This window comes from Pleurodeles waltl, chromosome 5 (assembly GCF_031143425.1).
Source record: "Pleurodeles waltl isolate 20211129_DDA chromosome 5, aPleWal1.hap1.20221129, whole genome shotgun sequence".
Taxonomy (NCBI): Eukaryota; Metazoa; Chordata; class Amphibia; order Caudata; family Salamandridae; genus Pleurodeles; species Pleurodeles waltl.
Window position 1 is genome coordinate 1,749,135,771 of NC_090444.1, and position 25,079 is coordinate 1,749,160,849.

The 25,079-nt window shown below is 43.8% G+C and overlaps 1 protein-coding gene across 1 annotated transcript in view; it reads right to left on the minus strand.

Moving 5' to 3' along the window:
* The window catches only part of PKHD1 (PKHD1 ciliary IPT domain containing fibrocystin/polyductin), a 1,684,711-nt gene that overhangs the window by 676,701 nt on the left and 982,931 nt on the right, over positions 1-25,079 (minus strand). The window contains exon 38 of the mRNA XM_069236642.1: positions 681-888. Within this exon, the coding sequence (XP_069092743.1) occupies positions 681-888 (208 nt within the window). The remainder of the gene's footprint in view (positions 1-680; positions 889-25,079) is intronic.

Sequence of the window (25,079 nt, forward strand, 5' to 3'; positions counted from 1 at the left end):
CCCTGGGCAAATGTCTGCATATGCTGATTATTAGTGATGCTGTAAACCTGCCATTATGCATCAGTTGTCCTCAGTCATTTATTGACACAGTCACATGTTATCCTTCGAATCATCTGTCTATGCACTCATTTATTTAAACTATTCATCCATCCATCCATTCACTCACCCACTAGCTAAGCACACAATCCACTTATTCACGCTTAGAACCACACACACAAAAACTAGTCAAACAATGAAGAAGCACTTCTACCTATCAAATAGCCAGGCCTACTGGCTTTGTCAATGCATATTTTTTACTGCATTTGTGGGGAATAATATTTTCTTTTTATCAATTACAGCCAGCAAAACCCTTATGAGCGGTTCAGCATATACATATCTAACTACAAATCGAAGAGTTAATCGTTCTTAAATTGCACAGTATAAAATTTACGCTTTATCAAAAAGATATTGCTAAGTTTTAGGTGGGTAATTTTTGTTGTCACTAAATAGCACTGGTAAACTACATGTACCTCATCTAATAGAGTCAAACGTGGCGGGGAACAAAGTATCTGCGCATTTCAGTGCACTATAAATTATCTGTGTAATCCAGCCCCTGCTCTGGTGTAATAAGAAACACAGTATTCAAACACTACCAAACGATGCTTTCAGGAGAATTCTGATGATGTGCAGCATCAATGTACCTGAGAGGGGGCCTGAAAACCACTTCCGCGCCGTTGACAGTTTCTATTGTTACAACCTCATCTTGTCTAGAATCATCTTCTGAATCCCGTCCACTGATGACAATTTCATCCCCGGGTCGCCAGTCAACCACCTTCTCCAGCTCTATCCGGCTGCTGTTTGCACGGGCGGGTGATTTCAGGTGCGTGAATGGCGTTCCGGGCTGCCAGCCTGCAAGCAATACATAAGGATCATATTATACAAACTACTGTCATTTTCCTTAGAATCAACGAGAGATGGGTTTTATATAAATCAGCCTCACAGATAAAATGATTGCTCTCACTATGCTTTGCGAGACAATATTTTTTATCCACCTGGTCCCTCGTTATGAGTTGGCCGGACTTTGCACTGTGGATACGTTTGGGTCGGAATTAAGTTCAGGGCAGGTTTTTCGGGCATTGAGCCCGGTGCGGCTGCACTGGGCGCTGACCTGGAGGAGGCACTGGCCTCAGGGGTGCGGGAGGGGGCTGGGAGCTGTGTTGAACAATAACTTACGATTTAAAAACACCTGCTGCAGAGTTCCTTGTGTGTCCAGCTTTCAAGCAGCAATAAACATGTCAAGATAACTCTTGTGATTAATGTTCCTTCTAGAGAGATAGATGAAGAGTTTTGTCTAGTGTCAGTTTTGACTCACCATAAGGTAGCACAGAGGGCTAGTATGCCTATTTGAAAGAACAGATCTGTGTTTTATGTTGGGTAGCTCAGTGAGTTGATAAAGCCAGCCTTTCTCAGCTCTTTAAAACAAATTAAATGCATGTGAGTGAGGGGCTATGGAGGGATGAGGGGCACTTTGGCAGGCCGTAGTGAGGGAATCAGAGGAGGTCGTCAAAGGAGGGGTATCAAAAAGTATTGTCACACCGGGCACCACCTGTGCTACAGCCGAACCTGAGTAAGTTCATGTGATATGGTCTCTGCAGCAGCCCGAGCTCCAAACGTTTTTCTGAAAGGCCCTTTGTGTCTGTGCCCAGAATTAGCAGGTCTGAAGACTTTAGACCCAAAGATTCAGAACCGAAAACATATATTAGCAAATTGCAGTATTTCATGACGAGTTAAGGCTTGTGGTGAAGTAAAGCAAGTCATAAAGGGGGGTCATAGTGAGCTAGCTAACACGGCAAATACCTCACTGTTGAGATGTCTATGTGACTAACAGGTCATATTTTCAGTCCACTGTAGAACAGCCTCACCATTTTGGGTCAGTAAAGAGTGTTAATTAGTTTGGCAATAGGCAACCAGAGGGTTAATTTTCTAAGAAGAGCGAAAATGAATAAAGGTAAAAGAACTAGGAACATCACTCATATCGAGGAACCAAGAGAACAATAAGGAGGTAGAAAAGATCCATAAAAATATGTGCAAATAATTATTGAAAAATGTAGGCAAGGGAGTCCTCACAACATATGAGAGAGGCAAGAAGAAATGGGAATTTGTTACATGAGGGGCCAACTGAGCCTGAAAGATCTATGCTTGGAAGAGGTTTATCCTATGCAGCCTGCTCTTTGATGAGTAAATTAATTTAGTTTGAAGTATTTACAGTGGGAGGCATACACCTTTGGGTTTCTTGGTGGGGAGTTAAAATATGTAAAGTGAAAGAGAGTGTATTAGAGAGAATTAGAAGAAAAAAAAGGTTTTCAATTCCTTTTAAAAAGTGAGTGAAGGGGTACGTATGTCTTTAGTTCAAAGGGCAAATTATTTCAAAGTTGAGGGACAAGAATAGAAAAGGCTTTTCCTCTAAAAGTGGATTTATTGAAGTGATGCTGCATTAATACGTTTGCAAAAGTCGAACGAAGAGTCCGAGTGGGAGAGTATCTGGTGATCATAACCTTTAAGAATTGTGAGATACTAATGTACCTATGTATTGAAATGTATTCTTTTATGGATATGCAGCCAATGTAGCTTGTCTAGGGTTGGCTTAGCATTGGTAAAGCAGTGATAAGGCCACCCGTCTTGCTGTTTGATTTTGGACCGTTTTTTTTTTTTACAAAAAATATTTGAATATTCCAAGATATTGAGAGATGCAATAGTCTCACCCGCACCTTATTATTGCTGTCACTGTTGCTTTCTGCTGAGAGGAGGGGCTGAATACACCTAAATTTACACATCCTCAGGGTACAGAAGGAAACACCTGGCATCCTGTTTGATGGCATCATTTTTAACGTTGGGCCTGGATGGTGAAAGGGGGCACCAGGAAGCAGGCCAGAGTGTAGAAGTCCATACCATGGAATTTGTTCCCACTATAAGAATTTAGGTTTCTGCATGTGGATTTTCAGCCAGATGAGATCTATCTAGGTCTTCATAGTGCATACAAATATGAGGAAATGATGCATTCCTGAGGAACACCAGTGTTTATTGCAAACAGATGATGATGAAAACCTATAACCTCTTCCAACGGTGGTTCGTCCTTTAACCACAACTCTTCCCTAATCTTATCACTGCTGCACTTCAACACAAATTGATCTCTAATCCTCTCATCCACTAACATCCCAAACTTGCAAGAGGCCGCCAATTTCCTCAAACTGGTTATTTACTCCTCCACTGACTCATCTTTACCTTGTTTCCTTTTCCCAAAATAATACTTTTCCATAATCGTACTCACTCTTGGTAAATAATGCTTGTCTAATTTCATGACACAAATCTCATATTCATTTAAATTTCTGGCTTCTTCACTACTGAAATCTGGTAAATTCTCTAGAACCTCTTGCCCTTCAACACCCAAACAATGCATAAGTAAAGCATGTTTCCTTTCGGCACTCAGCATTGGACCACAAACTCTTGCATAATGAACAAACATTTTTTTCCATTTGCTCCATGGATATACCGGTTCCCCAGGACTACTTAAAAAAAACGGAGGAGGTGTTAAATTCTGCATTTTCTCCAAATCACTACAAACTAATTACTTCTTAAATCATTTAAACACAATCCCCCCCAAAAAAACAAAAGTCTTATATTCCTTTCTTTAGCAAAATCTTCAGAGGTGTGCCTGTCACCGTGTCTTTCCAACTTCAAAGGTGTGCCTGTCACCGTATTTTCTGCATATCAGACAGGCAAGAATGCTTCCCAGAGTCAGAAGGTGTGCCTGTCACTGTATTACTTGCAACAAAAGGCTGCAAATCATCCAAACATGAGTGACACAACGTGGGAATTAAAATAGTCACTCTAACAAAACTTGCTTTCCAACTGTTTCTTCCTGCAAAGCCTTCCTCTTTAAGTTTGAGGGAAATATCCCTTGAAGTCTTGAAGCCTTCGAGGACACGCCACTGAAGCGGAAGAAGTATCCGACGTACAACTCTAAGATGACAGCATGGGTTTAGAGCAAAGCCGCTTCTGCTTTCTTCAAGCTATCATATAAATCACCACTCATATTATTATCGCAAACATTTCTGCCACCCAAACACAGTGATCAGCACAGCGATGAACCAGTTCTAGGCGCGGTGAAGAAAAACCGATAAACCTGCTCCCGATGCGGTGAATAGCAAGTGATGAATCTGCTCTCAGACCTCTCAATGGGATGCCGTCTGCAATAAGCCAACTCCAGTCACCAGACTCCAGTCACTTCCACTCCCACGTAAGTGCCGTCCTAACTGAGCCGATGTTGAGGTGATTAGATCAGGCAATTCCGCACTCGTCGCCAAATGTAACGTTTATTTATCCGAAAAGACACAGCGTAGAAAGGGTCTTCGTTTCACATAACTTTCTGTGTAATCGCCCCAGCCATCTTCCCGCTCCGCTTAAACCGTCCTTCCTTTCGAGCCTCCCCGCCTGACTCGGGATTCCATCTCCCTGGCAACCACTACATTAGATATGCCACACTGGTTGATGCCAATATTTTTTACGTTGGGCCTGGATGGTGAAAGGGGGCACCAGGAAGCAGGCCAGAGTGTAGAAGTCCATACCATTGAATTTGTTCCCACTATAAGAATTTAGGTTTCGGCATGTGGATTTTCAGCCAGTTGAGATCTATCTAGGTCTTCACAGTGCATACAAATATGAGGACATGATGCATTACTGAGGAACACCAGTGTTTATTGCAAACAGATGATGATGAAAACCTATTAAGAAAAAATCTCTGGAATCTTTTTTTTTTTTAAAAAGACAATTTAAGCAAGGGCAATTCCTTTGATACCACAATGCTAAATTTAGAGCTCAATAAGGTGTGATCATGGCCCTTGGCGCCACTGCTAAGTTTATTAAAAGTGGATCACTTTTATTTTTGCAATCAGCACCAGAGTTGGTTGAGACTGAAAATAAGGCACCAAAATAAAAGTGGCACCCATTAGGGAAAGGGATAGCTAGAAAAGTGGCCAGTGTTTGCAAATTGAGGCAGTTTAGTTTTGAACTTGTAAAGACACGCTGTATAAGTGCACGATTGCTGTGGCCAATGTTTGTTTCAATATCAGGGAACTCAACAGTAATAAAATCGACCCAGCAGATCATAAAACCACCCCACAAAATAGCCAAAAAAACACAACCCACACACCAACCTGCCTTCTGGCACTGCTTGATTGCTCTAGAGGCCAGGCTGACCCTAATCAGCACCCAGATTAATGTCATCAAGAATTGATATAAGGAAAGATTCAGGCCCATATTTATACTTTTTGACGCTAAACTGCGCTAACGCAGTTTAGCGTCAAAAAGTTTTGCGCCGTCTAACGCCATTCTGAAGCGCCATGCGGGCGCCGTATTTATGGAATGGCGTTAGACGGCGCAATCAGACCGGCGCTGCCTGGTTTGCGTGGGAAAAAACCACGTAGACCAGACAGCGCCGGCGTAGGGGGAAAATGGCGCATGGGCGTCTTAAAATGGGGCAAGTCAGGTTACGTCGAAAAAATCATCGTAACCCGACTTGCGCCATTTTTTTTCGACGCCCATCCCCCATCAACATGACTCCTATCATTGTAAAGATAGGAGTCATGCCCCCTTGCCCAATGGCCATGCCCAGGGGACTTCTGTCCCCTGGGCATGGTCATTGGGCATAGTGGCATGTAGGGGGGCACAAATCAGGCCCCCCTATGCCACAAAAAAAAAAAAAAAAAATACTTACCTGAACTTACCTTAATGTCCATGGGATGGGTCCCTCCGTCCTTGGGTGTCCTCCTGGGGTGGGCAAGGGTGGCAGGGGGGGTCCCTGGGGGCAGGGGAGGGCACTCTGGGCTCATTTTGAGCCCACAAGTCCCTTAACGCCATGCCTGACCCAGGCGTTAAAAAGCGGCGCAAATGCGCCGTTTTTAGCCACGCCCACTCCCGGGCGTCTCTTTTGCCCGGGAGTATAAATACCACGTAAAGGCCTGGGAGTCATTTTTTAGACGGGAACGCCTCCCTTGCATATCATTAACGCAAGGAAGGGGTTCACGCTAAAAAATGACGCACATTCCGGGAACTTTGGCGCTAGACGCCTCTAACGCCATAGTATAAATATGGCGTTAGTTGGCGTTAGTTTAGCGTCGAATTTGCGTCGAAAAAAACGACGCAAATTCGGCGCAAACGGAGTATAAATACGGCCCTCAGTCCTCCTATTGGATCGAAAGCCCACTTGCGAATCATCGAGTAAACTGATTTTCAAGAAAGATTGACAATTGAATAGTCACTACGTACACTAGGATTTTTGCTAGCTGGTAGCAGTCTAATGGGGAGACATAAGATCTGGGTTAAGCTTAGGATGGGTTTAACAATTCGTGATTTAAGTGCAACTGAAAGTATGCAAGAGCTGAGAAACTGGACAATGATCTTTCTTAAGTCAGGAATTGAAATACATAGAATCTTTAAAGGAACAGGGTCAATGGGGAAGTCTGATTCACCCCTCATTTTAAATGTGCATTGGTCTAAGGATATGTTGTGGAACAACAGGAGAGAAACTGTGGTGTATTGAGGGTAAACAGCATGGACATCATTTAGAAGCTGCCAGGGGTTGCAGCTGCTTGGCCCTGGCTTGCCCCTTGCGATCCCTGGCCTCAGAGGTAGCAACGTAAGTGCCAGGAACATAGGGGCAGCTCATCCTTATGGACGTCGAATAGGGGTCCAATCTCCTTGTTTATTGTGAATTTTCTTTATTACACTAATAGTGAATAATAATTTATTATTCACTATTAGTGTAATAAAAGGTGGAGTACAACTAGCTGGAATATGACACTACCTGGCATCAGAGGTAATTAAAAATGTTTTTAAATGTATGGTGTATGCATGCGTGCAGGTGAGAGTATGTTTATGTGAGAGCGCGTATGTGTATGTGCAAATGTGTGCGTACAGCGGCGGCCATGGCAAATATCAGGGGGAGGGGCAGGAGGGAACGGGGGGAACAAATGGTAAAAAAAAAAAAATTATAAATGACTTACCGTTTCTGCCACCATCGCCATCTCCTGCTGCTTTGCTCATCGCTCCTTTCCTTTTCTGGTGTCCCAGCATTCAATGGGACACCAGAACAGGCTCACCAGCAATCCTGGCACTGCTTTCACGCTAAACCTAGCATGAAAGCAGAGTCAGGATTAGTCTGAGCGGTTCGGACTGCAGCTCAGACACAACCCTGGGGCCTGTGCAGTTTCTAAGACGGCCAGCCAAATACACATGTGCACTTTGTGCGCTCCGTTCCTCATCCCCTCTCCCACCTGTCACGGCCCAGCCCCGCCCATCCCCTCCTTCTGGCTGAAGTATTGTTTTATTTTTCTGCTGCTGGCTCTTAGCTAGCGGGGGCGGTGCTCCTCTGCCATTGTGGAGGAACCGCCCCTGTGTGTGTATGTGTAAGCATGTGTGTATAAGTGAAAATAAAGGTCATATGGCATGTGATGTCACCCCCACTACCCGTGGCCTTTTGAAGAATTAATGTTCATGTTAAACGTGTCCAAGTTACTGAAATGGTATACATCTTCATTAAAAAATACCATGTACCAAAGCACAGGAAATTTTCAAATCAAATGTTTACAAAAAGTTATACGGGTCCATGGCAAGAACTTGAGCGGGGGCTTCTAAGCTAAAGAAGCAGCCATTGCTCCCTAGTACATATTATTTCTAAGACCGATTCACAAAATAGGACAAAGGGGTGTTCGATCCCTTTGCTGTTGTGTCCCTATGTGTGATCGATTCATGCAAGCTATGATTCAGCATCTCGGAGGTCTTTTGAAGAATGGTTCAGAAAGAGACTGGTTCAGAAAGAGACATGAACTTGGTTGTGAAACTGATGCAAGGTGAGGGGATGGGCTTACTACTAACGTTCCAAACGGCGAAAGGACCTGGCAGGAGTATACCACTTGAAAACATGGTGTATAAGAAGGTTCTCTTTGTCCATCAGGGGATAATGTAACTCAGTATGTATTGTCATGACTGTGAACTGGAAGATTTCTCTGTTTCTATTTTCTCTGAGAATTTTACTGACAGAGTTTAAGTGCACCCCCAATCAGGACACAGCAACGTATTAAGTCAACTGTTCACTAACAATGAACTCAGGTAATGTCACACCTATCAGAGGGGATGCAAGGGTCAGAGAGCTTACAGTGTTTTGATTGGTACATGTTCTGGGAAGTGTGAATAGAAAGAGCTCACATAGTTGCCAGCTGGGCAACCTTCTGAATTAATGATGGAATGTCACTGCTGGGATGGGAATGTCTCCTGCATGGTTTTGCTAGCGTGAACCCCGTCCTAAGTTACCACAATACAAACATCTACTATCTTTTTGATTTTTCTGGCCTCAGCATGGACATCCATTATGCATGGATGCTGAGAGCTATGTAGCATAAGTGGTACATGGGACCCAAAGCAGTGCCGTTTGATCCGAAGAGGCATAATATGTATGACTTTCTTATTAAGAGGGCTATTCAGAGGCAGCTTCTGCGCAGTGGCGAAGGAGCGTCGCCCCACTGGCTTTCAGCTGCAGGCTCAGCCAGCATATGCAGGAAGGTGCAGGGCAGGGCTGGGACATGGCAGGGGCAGAGGTGGGTGGAAGTGGAGTGCAATTAAGTGTGCATGTTAGTTTGGCCAGCCGTCTTAGGCCGGCCAAACTGACAGCGCACTTAGGTTTCTCAAACCCGGCTGCTGCACAGAGTCCCATTCAGTGTCTGAGCGGCAGACGAAGCTGCTCAGACTAATCCTGATGCTGCTGTCATGCTAGGTATAGTATGAGAGCAGCGCCAGGGCGGCAGCAGCAGCAAAGGTAATTTTTTAAAATTATTATTATTTTATTTCCTAATCACCACCCCTCTCCGTCCCCACCACCCGTCTTCCCCTTGAGATTCGTGGCCACTGCCGCTGGGGCTATTGTCCCCTCATTGGCTGACATGAACGTGGTAGAGGTGGCAGCGTGTTTTTGATCACAATCATCTTTTTCTCTGTTCTCTGCACGGTACAAGTGGCCTACAGGGCTTGCCCATCTCAGGTTTTGTTCATGTCTTACGTGGCTGCTACAACCCGTGTTTCCTGATCTTATCGGCTGAAGAATCCAGGCAGTAAAATTACATTAAGATCAAGCATGAACTGTCGGCACAAGTGCAGCCTGCCCCCCACCTGACCCCTCCTGCAGTACAGGGGGAGCCCCTGACAGCCCGAAACCTGCCTTGTTCATGACTCTTCTCCACACCTTTCCTCCTAATTCCTACTCAACATAAGTAACCCACTATCTTTTACTACCTGCCTATAATAGGTATTGGAATTGAGAACTTAGTGTGTCTAACTTTACATGGAAAAACCTGGTTCACGTAGTCATTCTACATTCTATGGTTATTAACTCTCAATTGCACTGTACTGGTAAGGTTTTCTGCGTGGTGTTTATAGGTGTAGTTTGCATCCCACAAGTACCGTACAACTTGTTAGAAGGCCCTATTTTGTAGAATTCATATGACAACGTTGTTTAAATCTCCTTCTAGGGAAGGCAAAGGTAAAAATAGAAAATTAGGGGGTCATTATGAGTTTGGTGGACAGAAAAGGCCGTCAACCTAACTCCCGTGGTCAGGATGCCGCCAGTGCGGCCACCTTCCTGCGGGCCCCTTTACGAGTTCCCCGCTGGGTCAGCGGGCGAAAACGTTCTTTCCGCCGGCTGGCCCAGCGGGGAACAGCCCACAACATTCATGCTGGCTCATAATTGAACCAACTGCAATGCTCTGGGGTGTAGGGTGCACCAGCCCCCATTGCGCTGTTCACAGCGCAATGGGGCTGGCCCTGGGGGCCCCTGCGCTGCCAGTGCCAAGTGCATGGGCATTGCAGGGTCCATTCTGGGATCCCTGCACCACGTCTTCGCAAGCTTTTACATGGAGGTGCTACCGACATGTAAAAGCTGTAGGAGAGGAGGGTCGTAATCCCAAGGGCGACGCTGCTTGCAGCGCTGCCCTGGAGGATTAGGACCGCCAGTACAGCCAGTCCCTCCTGTGGAGGAGAACTGGCGGTGCTGCCGGTCCGACCGTGGCCACGGTCGTAATGTGGCAGTCAGACCCCTGCCAAAGGGTCAGACTGCCACTGCGACTCTGGGGGTCTAAAGTTCGCCAGGGTTGGAATGACCTCCTTAATGAAGGTCAAAAATAGAGAATTTTCTTTAAAAGCACTGCTGGTGGGGACAAAATGCATACACCTAGTCTTGAGTTGTATTGAAAGCTGGAAGGCTGATCTTTAATATTTATGTATATATAAATGTTCAGGGAAATTATAGTTGTGTACTCATACCTTACTTAAATTAAATTAGGAGGCCTAGGATATGTGGTTTCGCATTACTATTTGTATGCAGTTAGCTACAAAACAATCAGCTTTGCTGAGAAATCAAAAACAATCTTTGACCAATAGCTACAAGAATTCTGGATGGCAACAAAAGTATAGAAAAGAGCTTTCAGATGCAAAGGAGGGCCAATTTTTGGGAAGGCCTAAGCAAAAGTTTACTTTCGCTGGCAGAACTGGTGTAATTTTGCATAACAAAATTCATGCATAATTTCTGAGAATATGTCATTATGCCACGTCTCAAAACGAAAGTTCAGCTTGGGGGAAAAGTCTTATCGCAAGAAGCATTGAAACAACAACATCAGCATGAATGTGACCTGCATGTCCCCAAAGGCAGTTCTTCAATGCAGGCGGTCAACAAACATTTCAAGTTGATTTTTACTTATGAGGACCATTCATTCAATTTTTTGAGTGCAAAACTACAAGTTCATATGTGAACTGCAGTTCTTCTAACAAGACTTTTGTCTACATCATTTCCCAAATTCACCATATCAGCTTTCTGTATCATCATGAAGAAGAAGGCAGGAGAACATAGGCTGAATCAGCATTTTTCTGGGGAAGAAGGTGGCTCAGTGAATATTAATAGTTATCAGACAATTTACTCAGTATCTTATTCCAACACTGATGTGGTAAATACTATGATATGAAATGTGGACTAGAGCTGAGATGGGGAAGACCAATTTAAAGTCAACTTTCTGACTACTTTTGTTCATTCACCCATATGATTTTCAGCTATTAGGAAATCAATTTCAAGGTGCCATCTTTGTAAACCAAGTAATGCCTATAAGTTGCTTTGTGGCATATATAGTGTTTGAAGCTTTTAGCATGTTCTTTGAATGAGTAATGAAAGAGATTTTGGGGACTGACTACGTGCTACACTACCTAATGATTTTGGGGGCACAGTGAATGCAAACTGTTGATGCAGGTGCTTTAAAGTGCAGCTGGTGCGTCTGCAGTTTCATTTGTGTTGGCAAAAACAGTGGGGCCGATAACCGCATCATATTTTTGTGCACCAAGCTTGACTCAACTGCCACATGAACAAGGACTAACTAGGCCAAAACTTGCTTGGCAAAATGGGCTCCACTATTCCTACTGAAGTAGTGTTAGACCTGTCAGCCTCAGGATGGTCTTCCCCCAACCTTTTTGCCTTCCTCCTTCGTTTTTACTGACCTTGTTTTATTGGCATTAGAGCGCTGTGCACTTTACCACTACACAAGCTAAAGTGCTTGTGCTCCCTCATCTAAACATGCTAATATTGGCTTATCCCCAATTGGTAGATTTATTTTACCTAAGAGTTCCTAGTAAAGTGGCACTACATATACCCAGGTCCTGTAAATTAATGGTACTAGTGAGCCTGCAGCACCAATTGTGCCACCCATTTAAGTAGCCCTTTAAATGTGTCTCAAGCCTGCCTATGCGGAGCCTGTAGGTGCAGTTTTAAACTGCCATTTCAACCTGGCTAAATAAACCCTTTGCCAGATTCAAATCTTCCTTTTTAATACATATACGTAACCCCTAGGGTAGGCCCTGGACAGCCCAGAGGGCAGGGTGCAATGTATTTTTTTAAAAGTAGGACATGTACTTTGCATGTGTTGGTAGTGAAAAACTCTTCAATTCATATTTCACTATAAGTCCTATCTCTCCCATAGGAAAACATTGGAGTTACCTTATTACCTTTTATAATTGTAATTTCCAAATGAGAAGATAAAGCAGTTCATGTTTGGTGACTCTGGTATCACAATTTAAAATCCTAATGTATGGTAAAGGCTGATTTTAAATTGCAATTCTGAAAACACTACTTTTAAAAAGCTGTCATTTTCTTGCCTTAGCCATTTAGTACTTGTAGCCTGTCTCTTGTCACATGCCTGGGTGCTTTGTGCCTGTTGAGCATTGTGTATTCCTTCTAGACAGCTACACAAAATATGTAGCTTTGGTGTGCTAGGATGGGCCTTAAATGGCAGGATGGGAGGGAGGAACTGGGCACATCCCACTTACATTGAATAGGCTGTGTCTTGCTTCCAAATAATGGGCTGCATACCCCCTGTAGTTATTCTGGAGCCACAACAGGGAAGGCAGGATCCCTGGGGACTTCAAAGGGAAACCCCTAGAAGCTTCTCCCGCACTTCAAAAGAACAACTGGGTATAAATACTGTATCTCAGACACCAACACTTCACTACACTTCTGGAAATGTGGATATTCTGCCAGGAGGAAAGACTATTGTGCTGCAACAAGGCCTGCCAATCTGCAGGAACCTGTTGCCTGTTGGCCTCTTACCTGGGGATGAAGAACTGGACCTGAAACTTCATCTTGAACCCAGGACCCCAGGATGACTAAAAGAGCTAGTCTGCTGAACTCCTGATCTGAGCCTCAGGGACATAAAGGCTCCTCAACCAGCTCCTGGGCCCAAAGTGGTGCCTCTCAGGTCCCGAACCCTTGGTGTGGCTCAGCAGGGTCTTAAATCAAGCTTTTGGGCTCTTCGCAACTGCGAACGGGCTTGTGAGCACTGGAACTGCGGCGTTCACACTGAAATTCAGGTAGAACCACCACCAGACAGCTTTTCACACAGCAATTATCAATCGCCCGCGAAGAACCTCCACCGCGAAGCTCCAGCCTGTCTGTGAAGCCCGGCCTGCACTTTGCAGCATGCCAGCCATTGCTTGGGATGCTCTCCTTGCTCCCCGTGATGGTCTCCAATGGAATGGGACTCATGCCACAAAACTGGAGAAGGTAAAACTTCAGCGGGACTAATCTGGGACTGCATCCAATCCACACTCCATCACGGTTGGCCTGAACTTTTGACTTTGACTCAGTCCAGCGCCATCAGTTGGCGCTTTGTGCTTTTAGGTGCTTAATTAAAGTTTATTCTTTAAAAATGTATAACTCCAGTTCTACTGATTGGATTTTTGTTTTGTTTTATCAATTACACAATGCTCTAACCTAGTATGGTATGTTCTTTTGTGGTGTTTCCATTGTTTTACTATTTGAGGTGTTGCACTAATACTTTATACATAGCCTCTATGTTAAGTCGGACTGCTCTGTGTCAAGATACCAGGGGGGTGAGCACAGGTTAATTTAGGATTTGCTTGTGCTTTCCCCTGCCAAGGATTGTGGTTGCTGCTTGACAACGGCTCACACCCCAGTCACCCAACAACCCAATTTCTTACAAGAAGGAACAACACTGAAACACTGATTTGCGGGATGCAGGTTCCTATCTGAGGTGGGATAGAAGGCAAAAAACACACAATTGACAAAGATGCAGCTTCAAGTATGGGCCAGTGGTTGAGATTAATTTGAACATTCCACCCATCACCTTTTTGTTTTCTGAAGTTCAATACCTTAAATGTTATGGATATGCCCAGTTGTAGGTCCTGTGTTCACTGTGTCACAAGACTCAAGCTACACTTGGTTTCCTTGCGGCCCATAACACAGAATCCATCCTTCTTTCAGTATCAGAACACATTAAACTCTGAACAAAGGTGGGGCATCTGTACTTAGTTTTTTAGATCTATCGGCAGGTTTGAACACCATTTCTTACTACATCCTCATTCAGAGGCTGGCTGAAATCGGTGTTGAGAAGCCAGCCATATCCTGGATCAACAATTTCCTCACAAACAGATCTCAGTCAGGGTGTCTTCTCTCTTTTGCCTCAGACCCTGTCTCCCTGGACTGTGGGGTGCCTCAAGGGTTATCCTTGAGCCCTACACCCTTCAGCATTTATATGACCTCTCTGGCAATCCTGATCCAATGGTTTGGGTTCAAGGAGCTGTATTGCACAGATGATACACACCGTTTGTTGTGTCTCTGTCAAACAACAACACCTCTTGCCAATGTATGTTTAGACAATGCCTTATATCTGTTGCAGAGTGGATGATTAAAAGCCACCTAAAACTAAATATGGACAAGGCTGAGTTACTTATAATTGGAAAGAATAAACAAATTTGGAACAATATTTGGTGGCCACCAAAACTGAGTTCAACTCCTTCTCCTGTAGAGTTTTTGGAAATGTTTGTGTCACGTGTGATAGTGAGCACTCTTTTAAAAAACACATCTAACAGTCATATCTACTTATTTAAGATTACTAAAAACTCTCTGTAAGGCATCAGATTTGGTCCCTCTCAAGGCAAGAAAAATGGTGATGCATGCCTTGATACTTTCCAGGCTAGATTATTCTAATGTACTATATACCTAAGCCTCCCTAAGAAACTTGTCAGTTGACATCAGTAGGATTAGAATTCGGCAGCCAGGTTCTTACTTCATCTCCCCAGGCACTGCTCTGTTTCATCCAAATTAAGGAAAGTCTGCTGGTTACTCATAGATTCCATACTACATGGAGAGGAGGGTGTTTCTACAGAAGCTGCAGGCAATTAACTGTGGAATACTCTTCCTTTAGCTCTTACTGTCACAACTGACCATAAGTGATTTGTAAAGAAGCTGAAAACTTGTTTTTCACTACAAATTAACTCTTCTCGCTTTCTGTTACCACCCACTTGGGCTGCCCTCTTTTCCAGTTGTTGCATTTGAGGTGTCAGAGGCTTGAAGCTCTACTTTAAACATGAATCGTGGTCTGAAAATCATATTTCAAGTGCAAATGCCTTACTGATGAGGTCTAGTTAGGCTGAAACCCATTTGGGGTTGTCTGTGTTCAATATGGGCCTGGCGTAGCAGTTTGGTTCGACTTTTTCTATTGGAGCAGGACCAAGGCTGATTTCCAGGTGGTTGCTTTCTGTTTGTAGTAGAATGGTGGGCAAAAAGCAATGGACTGGAATGTTGTCTGAGTAATTACAAGAGACTGAGATACTACCCATCACTTTTTTCTTTTCCTCAATTGGCACAGTGTCACATTTACCCACACAATGCAACTTTTTGCTGTAGGAAATAATAGGGTGGAAAGAGTCAGAATAGAGGAAGCCTCAAGAAGTACTAGGGCTTTTATGTTCACCTGCAAAGTAATTATACAGGCAGGGCATTCTGCTGACAAATGCCCTTTGCCCTGAGAAGTGCGACTTAACTGCACCAGAAGACCAATATTATAGACAGAACAAGAGAAGACATGCTGATTTGGCTGTATTTCCCGGATAGCTTTAATGGAGTGACAATGTGGCTTCAGGACGCCACGGAGACCTAGATTTACTCTGATATCTTTTACGGCTAGAGCTTCTAAAGATGTAAACCTTCAGGAGTAGAACTTGTGAAGTGAATAATTGAAGAATGGGCTGGAAAGAAAGGGTGATGCAGGATTGGGGATGGGTTTATACATTGGCCCTCTTGAGGGGAATAACAGACGAGGTGAGATCTGTGGGTGCCTCTGCTTGTGAGTTTTATAGTATTTTGGTGCATATTTACAATGCTATGTTTGGCATCTTTAAGACAACTGAAGCAGAAAAAGGCCAGAAGGTATACTGGCTTGTAAATGGACAATATGCATGTAAAAGGTGAGTTGATGTATTTGATGTTTAGGAGGTGCAATACTGACCAGAAGAGAACAGGTTTGAGAATGAAGCTATGATATCAGGGAATATGAACATAAATCCAGTCAGAGCCTGTGAGGTTTACCGGAGACTGGGGGCTCTTAATGGTGAAACTGTTTCCACATGAAAACAAGAAAGGTAAACTGACAGGCAAGTATTGCGTGCAAGTAGGAGGTGTTAGAGAAGTGTTAGCGTGGAATCAGCCATGCTTGGTACACACTCTTTTGAGATAGGTACAGGGCATCAGGTTACAACCTGGGTTGGGGTGTGAAAAGAGGTGAAATGTTTAGACATGTTGAGGTGGACGTGTTTGTGGGATTATGTTAGCCCAAGAAGATGTCTGGGGATGTGTGGACACCAAATGATCGTTCTCCCTGACAGGTTTATGGGCAGAGAAGAGCTGGAAGAAAGAGGTTTGGATCGTATGCGGCCATTTGTGAACTGGTCTGTGGAGCATGTAGGGGGGCTGTGGAGCATGCACAAGCCGGGGATAGACGCTGAAAAAGTGAAGCTGCATTGGTACATCCTATGAGACATGTTGGGGCCAAGTGCTTCTCACAGTGTGGGAACTGGGAGAGAACTGGCCGTAGACTGGGTGCACTATTGACACACGCAAGGAAAACTTACCTTGTGTAGCTAGCAGAACTGGACTTGCTAAACATGAAAAAGGGGGGATTTAAGACTGGTACAATACGAATGGAAGTATACCAGACATAACTGCTGCCTAGGAGAGTACGGGAGAGGAAAATAAACTGTCAGCAATATAAGAGTAAAGAAAGAAGTGGACAGGGAGTTGATGGGTTTCAGGAAAGCTCCCAATCTCGAGTGATCAGACATGTGGGCCTTGTATACAGTTGGCTACGTACTTTCTAGGCTTAAGAGAGTGACCTATCTCTGTTGGGCATAAGGATGTATTTAATGAAGAGCACGGAGGTCTGAGGGGATTGGTGGAACAATCACTATCAGTTGGGGGGGCACAAAAATAACATCCCGGGGAAGGATGTCTATGGTGGCTGTGAGAGAGAGCTCGTTGGAAGCCAAGGGAAGGGTAAGAGCGGGAAGTGTGGAAGAGAGAAGTAACAAAGAGCAGGAGAGGATGCAGGGCGTGTCCTGGTGTGAACAGGCCCCCAAGAGTTTGACGAGTGAAGCAGTAGTAAGTAAAGAAGAAAATATAGGAGACAGTGCAGCCTGGTAGGTTGACTGTAGATATGTGGTAGAAACAAGGGCGAGAGGAGGCATTTGAACATCAGATGGTGGGCAATGCTAGAGGAGGGAGATGTGTCTGCTTCAAATTCTAGGATATTGTTTAAGGCTATTTAGTACTGATGTCTAAGCCAAACAAAGAGCTATTGTGATCTCTGCTTGCTTCCAATAAAGTGCTCTTTTCAAGGTGAAGAATGTGTAACTAAGAGATAAAGAAAATGGCGGCCCAGACCTGGTGCGCACAGGCTGTGAGGGTTTTGGGCAGTGAAGCAGGAGCAAGAAAAGAGCAAAGAATTGGATGGGGAACGGAGGAGCCCAGAAGGTTAATTTAATGTGTTAAAAAGGGAACGGGTGGGGATGTTACTGAACGGGATAGGTTACCTTTTGAATATTAAGACATTGCTTAGGGTTATTTAGTATATGCAGTCGAAGGATGTTATTGTGAGCTCTGCTCGCATCCAATAAAGTGGTCTTTCCCACCGACAATACCTCTAGAGTTGGTCCTCCCTCTCAGAAGCATACATATTAGCAAGTTAATACACAAAGGTGTAAAGGTCACAGGTTCAATACCTGAAAGTCATGCAACTTCTCACTCACGAGGAACAAGACATGAAAAACTTCCTAGTACATTTCAAATAGCCCAACCCTAAAACCACCACAGCACCGCCGGATCCACTCAGGCCAGGTGCTTATGTTTTTAAGATAATGTGGAAGAGAGAAGCGGAAAAAACCAAGCTCAGCTTACCTCAAAGGAACCTAGCAAGATACACCTATTACTATTAAAACAAGGCACCGCACAAATTAGCGAAAGAGGGGCGTGTGCATGTCACGTGATAGGATGGACCCACTCCTGCTTCTGAAACTCTCTCCCCACTCTGCCGTATCCTAACTGTAAGCTGCCATATTGGAAACTGACTGCCCATGTGGACATATAAGGCAGGCATATCTGACAAGCTTATTGCAAGCGGCCAAATACAGCAAGGCCAAGAGGTGAAACATGACTACAAACCAGGAAAAAGCCACCAGTCCACCTATTGCCACATCTCACCACTGATCTACTGCATTCTAGCCTGCGCAGCGGGGAAAGCAGACCTGCCGCCTGTTGCACACATGCCTTTTACTGGTCTTTGATGCTCCCCAGGTAACCTTGTTCTGGAAGGAAATCATTTTGTTCCCATGAATTTCTCTGATTAGATAGATTCATAAAATTACACTGAAGTTTAAATGTATCCGTTGACATTGCCTGCTTTGCTCACATGCAGTCCATGTGTGCCTTGAAAAGCAGTACATGTACATTCTTCTAATTGCAGATTTGCCATATTGTATTCCTCCATCGTGTGTACAGCGCATTAATCCTAAATTGCATACTTCTTAAAATTCACAAGTTCCTACATTGCAGATTTTGCCCAACTAATTACAAAAAATGCATTTTTTTTTTTTTATATGAGTAAGCAGTTTCTACAAATATTACTTATCTGAAGTTTAAATTAAATTAGCAATAATAATGAGCAACAATAAGCTAGCCCATATTCTATAAACTGAGAGCCACTGTGAAATCCACCAGGTAAAAATGGTGCAATGAAAAATATCTGAGGCCTGTCTAGAAAATTAGTTGAGGGGCAGCTAAAATTCGTAATACTACCTGAGATATAACTGCTAAACTACTAACAATGAGCACTGATGCAAAACACCTCAGCGATGTACACATACCCTTTACCTAACCCCCCAATTACTTCCATCTGATATCACTATAACCTAACCATTTCTTCATAGTGATCATCGTTACCTCAAATGACTATTACTTGGGCTTGACCATTACTTCAAACTTGCAATACTTTAACCTGACCTTAAGTGACCACTAATCCAACCTGACCATCACTTCGACCCGGCTGCCTCATCAAACTGGCCAGGAGTGGAGAAAGTTTAGTACATGTACTCAGTGGAAGTAATGGTCAGGTTCAATTCATGGTTAGTCGAAGTACAGGGGGGTCTTGCAGTCACGATTCTACAAGAAAGTCTTCAAGTCTGTATACATCTGCAGCGTGTCTGTTCCAATGTGAACACACAGTTCCTGTCAGCAGCACCACAGGTCTGACACACGTCATTCGTGGAGGCTTCGCCCTCCCACAGGAGCCGCCCCAGTGATCTTCTGCCAAAGCAAAGACCTACATGTTTTGCCTGGCTCGGCCATGAATGCATGTGTCTGCAGGGGGTATGACATTTTCAACGAAGAGACAACATTTTGCGCCCTGTGGCAAAGAGCTTGTACCTCAAACTTACCCGTTGTGTACCGCAGGGCACAATAAATTGGATCCTTTGTTCTGAGGCCGCCTTTGGTTAGCCATTTCATTTGTTTTAATTTTGGATAGGTAACAAACATTTGGTGTGCTTCCCAAACTGTAATGATGAGCTTTGCTGCAGGCAGAAGTACGCCTGTAACTTTAATGTTCGTTTTATGTTTATCTTGTACGCCAACAAGCCTCGGAAAGCCAAATGGATGTTAGACCTCCATGTCATGTCTGCACCTGCGCGGGAAAAGGAGGCTATACGTCAGCACGGGCGACAGCTGAGTGGAGCATTCAGTGAATACAGCTGTTAAGCGTTTTCATGTGATTGCCTCTTAATCTGCGGGACGATAGAGTGAGACAGGAAATATTTGCCTCCAGGTTGTAAACGACATGTTGAAAATGGTCGTTTGAATGCTAAGAGCACTTGGCTCTAAGTGCGACATATTGTTGGGTACATGCTCAGTGCTGACGATGGATTTATGCGGTAACAATAATGGCAGCGAAGTGTCTACTCCACATCGCACTGCGCCACTGACGATGTGCCGGCTCAGTTTTGTTGGGCGCTTTATATTTTGGACGCATCATGAAATATGATGAACTTGCCCCGGTGTAATTTTCAGACACTGGGACACGTTCAGCAGCGCCTGCCCATTGTCTGCTTCACCAGTGGTGTAACGAAACAGGGAGGGCCCCCCTGCAAAACACAAGGAGACCCCCCATCCGGATCCACTCAGGCCAGGTGCCATGTAGAAAGGGCACCTTGGAGCTCCTGGGTCCTCACACCGCGGGGGCTGCAGGGGCCTTTGTTACGCCACTGTGCTTTCCATTTCCAGCAGCAACTTGCCGAGAGGAAGCTTTTTATTTTCTCTTCCTGATTGGCAAAAGATAAATGCTGAAGTTGAGGGGCCATCAGGCCTCATTTTGTTCTAATATGTTCCTGGCTGGGGATGGTCGGGAGCCTCACAGATGCAAATGCGACGAGGAGAAACGAGGCACAAAGCTTATGACTTCACAAGTACTCGAGAGAGAAAAGCTATTGACTTAGTTCATTCCCTGTATATAGGATACATGCATGCAGTGTAAAAGTGTCAGGTGTGTTGCTCTTTCCCACTATTTACACAGAAAACAATTTAAATACCACTATTTTAATTCTTTCATCGCGCTACTCGTCCTAGTGCAGGGCGTCAGAGAGCTTTTCGTAACATACTGATACATAAACAATAAGTCAGGTAAGTGTAAATCAATGTACAAGATATGTTATATAGTAAAGTCATGATTCTCCTTGTTGCCAGTTTCTTTATGGCAGAGTTACAGAAAAATAAATGCATTGGTTAAGGCTCAGATTTGTTTGCACCACTTTTTTTGTCACAACCCCAACGCAAAATCTAATTTGTTAAATCTCGTAGTGCATTTAAAAATACTCATGATACACCTGCTCAAATACATGTGTGAGATCTTAATATCTGATGTCAGTTCCTGTGACGTCACTTCCTTTGATATCACATGCAATGTCACGCGCCATGACGTCATGCGCTGTGATGTCACAAGCCATGCTGTAACTTGCATCCTGCCTAACTAAGTTAGTCCCCCACTTTTTTTAGGCCTTGTACCCTACCAATATCAATTATATAACATTTATTACATCGCTTGGTTTATCTTCTGAAAGCAGGAATTTCTGGTGGAAATTCTACTTGACCAGTCGCAATGCTTTCTTCTAGAACAGATGGCAACATACTGGATTTTAGCCACTGTATTAAATATGTCCAGTATAAACACAAAAAGATGGATGTGGTGCTTACATTAAAATGGCCAATAAAAAGCAGCAAAAACATGCAATACTACGACAGCCTTGCTAAACATATATTGCATTTGTTGAGGTTTTCTGTGGGGCAGCTCGTGGTACTGGCCACCATCTGAATGCACCACAATCCATTTGCAACTGGTCAAAAGGAAATTCCACAAGGTATCATTTTACTCAGGTTCCTGTGGCACGGGGGTATGCTTAACCTAGAGACATCTGAGACTTCTTTTTCTTTATGTCTTGAACACAATTTCCTCTGCATGCATTCTTCGTGTCTATGGTTTGCACTTGCACACCACATCCTTACAGTAAGGCCACGCGTGACAAACCCATATCAACTGTCACTACATCAGTACACTGAGCAACGTTAATGCAGTAGCTGAAGTTGTGTAGTCCTGTTGCAAATGTTTGTGTAGCAGTAAAATCATGTTTTGTACGTCTTATACATTGTTGAAGTAGCGAGTACTTGGTGTGATCCACAAAATGTCAGATTCCATCATATGCAAAAAAATGGAGCTTTCTGATCTAAAGGAGAAGAACATGTTTAAAGACATGCTTAGATATAGAAGTAAAAATACAATTTACAGAGCACAAAATGGCCAAAATCAGCCCGTTCTACTTGAGTCCCAGTGCTTCCTGGTTCACATCAAGGAAGATGTGTGGTTATTACCAGAAAGGCTGACGCACATGCTGCGTGCTCGACTCATTTCATCATTGCCTAACAGTTTTTTTAAACAAATAAATACATTTCACAGAGGCCTTAATTTTTTTGTGTTCAAATAATTTTTATTGGTATATTGAGAAAAACAAACAGGTAAATAACATTGAATCTAGAGGGTACACATTGTAAGATATATCTTTGAGTATCTCACAATATACATATACAAGCAGTGTACAAGTTATCCACAAATAACTGGCCTAAGTTTGATTCCGTAACACATATTTGTTCTCTTTTGGCCAACCATTGATGATTCTTGTATTTGTACCAGTTCTAGAATGATTTATATAGGAGTGGATGTGTACCCGTCAGTCAAAAGGGGGAGGAAGCAACTTGGGGAAGGAACTAGGAAAGAAGCGGGTGGGACGATGTTAAGTATGAGTAAACAGCTTTGACTAACATGGCTGTCCTGCTGAGGGATGCATGTACAAAATCAGTAGTAGAAGCACTAGGTTTGTTTTCCTTCATTTTCTATAAAGTGGTCTAATATTCGCCATAGAACGTTTGAGGCCTTGGGATGAAGTGGGGTTGACTTGATTAGCTTATTCTCACCTCTGAGGTAGGCTACCCAAGCCCAACATGTATGAGTGGAAATGTGTTTAAAAGATTTCCATCCTGCTAAATATAACTTTGTTTGCAATAGATAGAAAGAGGTCTAGCAAGGCCATGTCGATGTCATCAAGATTATGGGGTCAATTATGAGTTTGACGGATGGAAAACTCCATCTGCCAAACTCCCGACAGGTTGGCAGCCGCCTACACAGCGATCTCCCCGCCGGAGCTATTATGGGTTTCCTGCTAGGTTGGCGGGCCTGCGCGCTGGCCTAGCGGGAAACAGGCTACGGCACTGTTTCCGGCTCGTAGTCGAACCAGCGACAATGCTGTTGCCTGCAGGGTGCACTAGCACCCTCGCAATGTTCACTGTTTGCAAAGCAGACAGTGAACACTGCAAGGGTGCTGGCAAGGTGGATCACTGCACCTATTCTCTGCCAGCCTTTTCATGGCAATGCTACCGACATGAAACCGCAGACTGGGAACAAGGTCGTAATCTCCAGGGCAGTGCTGCTTGCAGAACTGCCCTGGTGGATTAGGACCACCGCCACCACCATAAAGCCGGGATTAAAGATCCTGGCAGAACTGGCGGTTCCCAGGCAGTCCAACCTCCAGGGTTGTAATGTGGGGATGGGCCGCCGCATTGGCGGTGGTCCAGACCACCATCGCGAGTGTGGAGGTCTATAGAGCGCCACACTTGTAATAAGCCCCTAAGTGTATCTGAGACACTCCATGGACCTAATAAAATACATGGAGTTGATTTGGTTTAAGATATATTACCAAAAAGGGGATAGAAGAGGACATTAGAAAACATATGTTCGTAGGATCCAGGTGGTGTTTTGAAGTTCCAGCATTTGTCAGTAGTCCAGTGAAGGAAGTGTAAGAAACAGAATTTTTATTGGATCAGCAAGAGAGCAGCTTTATTCCGAAGAGCCTTTTTCCCTATACTTATCCAGTCCGCCTCAGAGATCTGTGGTAGATCAGAGCCACCTAAATGTTTAGACCATTTAGAGCTAAGAAGTGATTTATTTTGTGCTGTGGGGGCCTCAAGAGCTTTGTTTATCTTGGAGCAAATATGTCCAGAATGATGCCAAAGTTTTAGTTGCTGGCAGGTGGTTGCGTTTGTAGATCATTCTAGTTTGGAGAGTTTAGCTTTTAGTCTTAAAAGTCAATAGAAGTCGATTGGGGGGAATCGTGCTTCACAGCTAAGAATGCAAAGGGTATAGGTTCTCCTTTAGTTTCATATAGGTCACGAATGACATGGATGTTTTTTGTGGCCTATGATCATTGTAATTCTTCTGCAATGTCTAATTTTATTCTAGGGTTGTACCACAGCAAAGGCATTAAGGATCTGTGTAGTGGAGATTGTGACAATTTATCTAACTTTTTGATGCAAGTAGCGGTCACAGCAAATATCTTTTGAAATAGAGATGGTCTGAACTTTCTTACAGAGAGGTATGCTGCAGGGGTGAAGGGTGAGCAGATGGAATTCTCAAATAAAGCCATCTAGGGGGATTAAGGCAGATCTTTGAGTAGACAGTTAGCGCCCTGTGATACAAGGCAAGCTGTTTGGTATGCGTTCCAGTTTGGCAGTTTGAATCCCCCTTCATGTGTGTTCTTTCTTATAGCCTTAAAGGAGATTCTAGCCCTTTTTCCTTTCCACAGAAAGGAGGATGTTAGCTTATCTATACATTGAAAGAAGGCATAGAAGAGGCGCATTGGTAGCATGGAGGTACAGAAATTAATAATTGGAGTGACCATAATTTTCATGCTTTGAATTCTGCCCCACCAATGTGTTTGGGTGACCAGGCGTCCAGTACGTTTTTTTACCATATTAATGGTTTTGTCTTCATTTATTTGAAGTGTTTCTGAAATATCCTTGGCAAACCAGATACCTAGACATTTAAGTTGTTTTGGTTACCACTTGAGGCCTGAGCGTCCGAAGTGTGCAGCAAAGAAGAGCGGGTTAAAGGGAAATACCTCAGTCTTCTCTTTGTTGAGTGTGTAACCAGAGAACCGAGAGAAGTCTATTATTATGTTGATTAGTGTCAGGATTGCTTTCTCCATATCTACCGAATATATAAGTGTGTCATTAGCATATGCTGAGGTTTTATAAGTTTTGCGGCTGAATTGAAAGCCTACGATCTCAGGGGATGAGTCAATTAGTTAGAGCAAAGGATCTATTGCTACGGGGAATAATAGTGGGTATAAGTGGCAACCTTGTCTCATGCCCCGATGAAGATCAAATGTGGAAGAGTGTTCTTCATTACTCTAAATATTTGATCTTGGGTTGGCGAAGAGGGCCATCGTCATGTTGATGAAGGATTCACCTAGGTCATGGCCTTCTAGGACTGCATGCAAAAACGGGAAATATACCTTGTCGAAAGCTTTCTCTGCGTCAAGCGCAATTGCAGCTGCCGGAAGAGATGTGAGTTTTGCCTAACATATGACATGGCAAAAACATATGACATGGATGCTATCTCTTGCCATTTTCCCCTTCACAAATTCTGTTTGGGAGCTATGTATGAGTTTTGAGATGAGAGATTCAATCTGTTTTGCCAGGATTTTTGCAAATATTTTTGCTTCCAAGTTAAGTAAGGAAATGGGGCAATAGTTCTTTGGCTCTGTGTGATCCTTATGCTCTTTAGGGATAA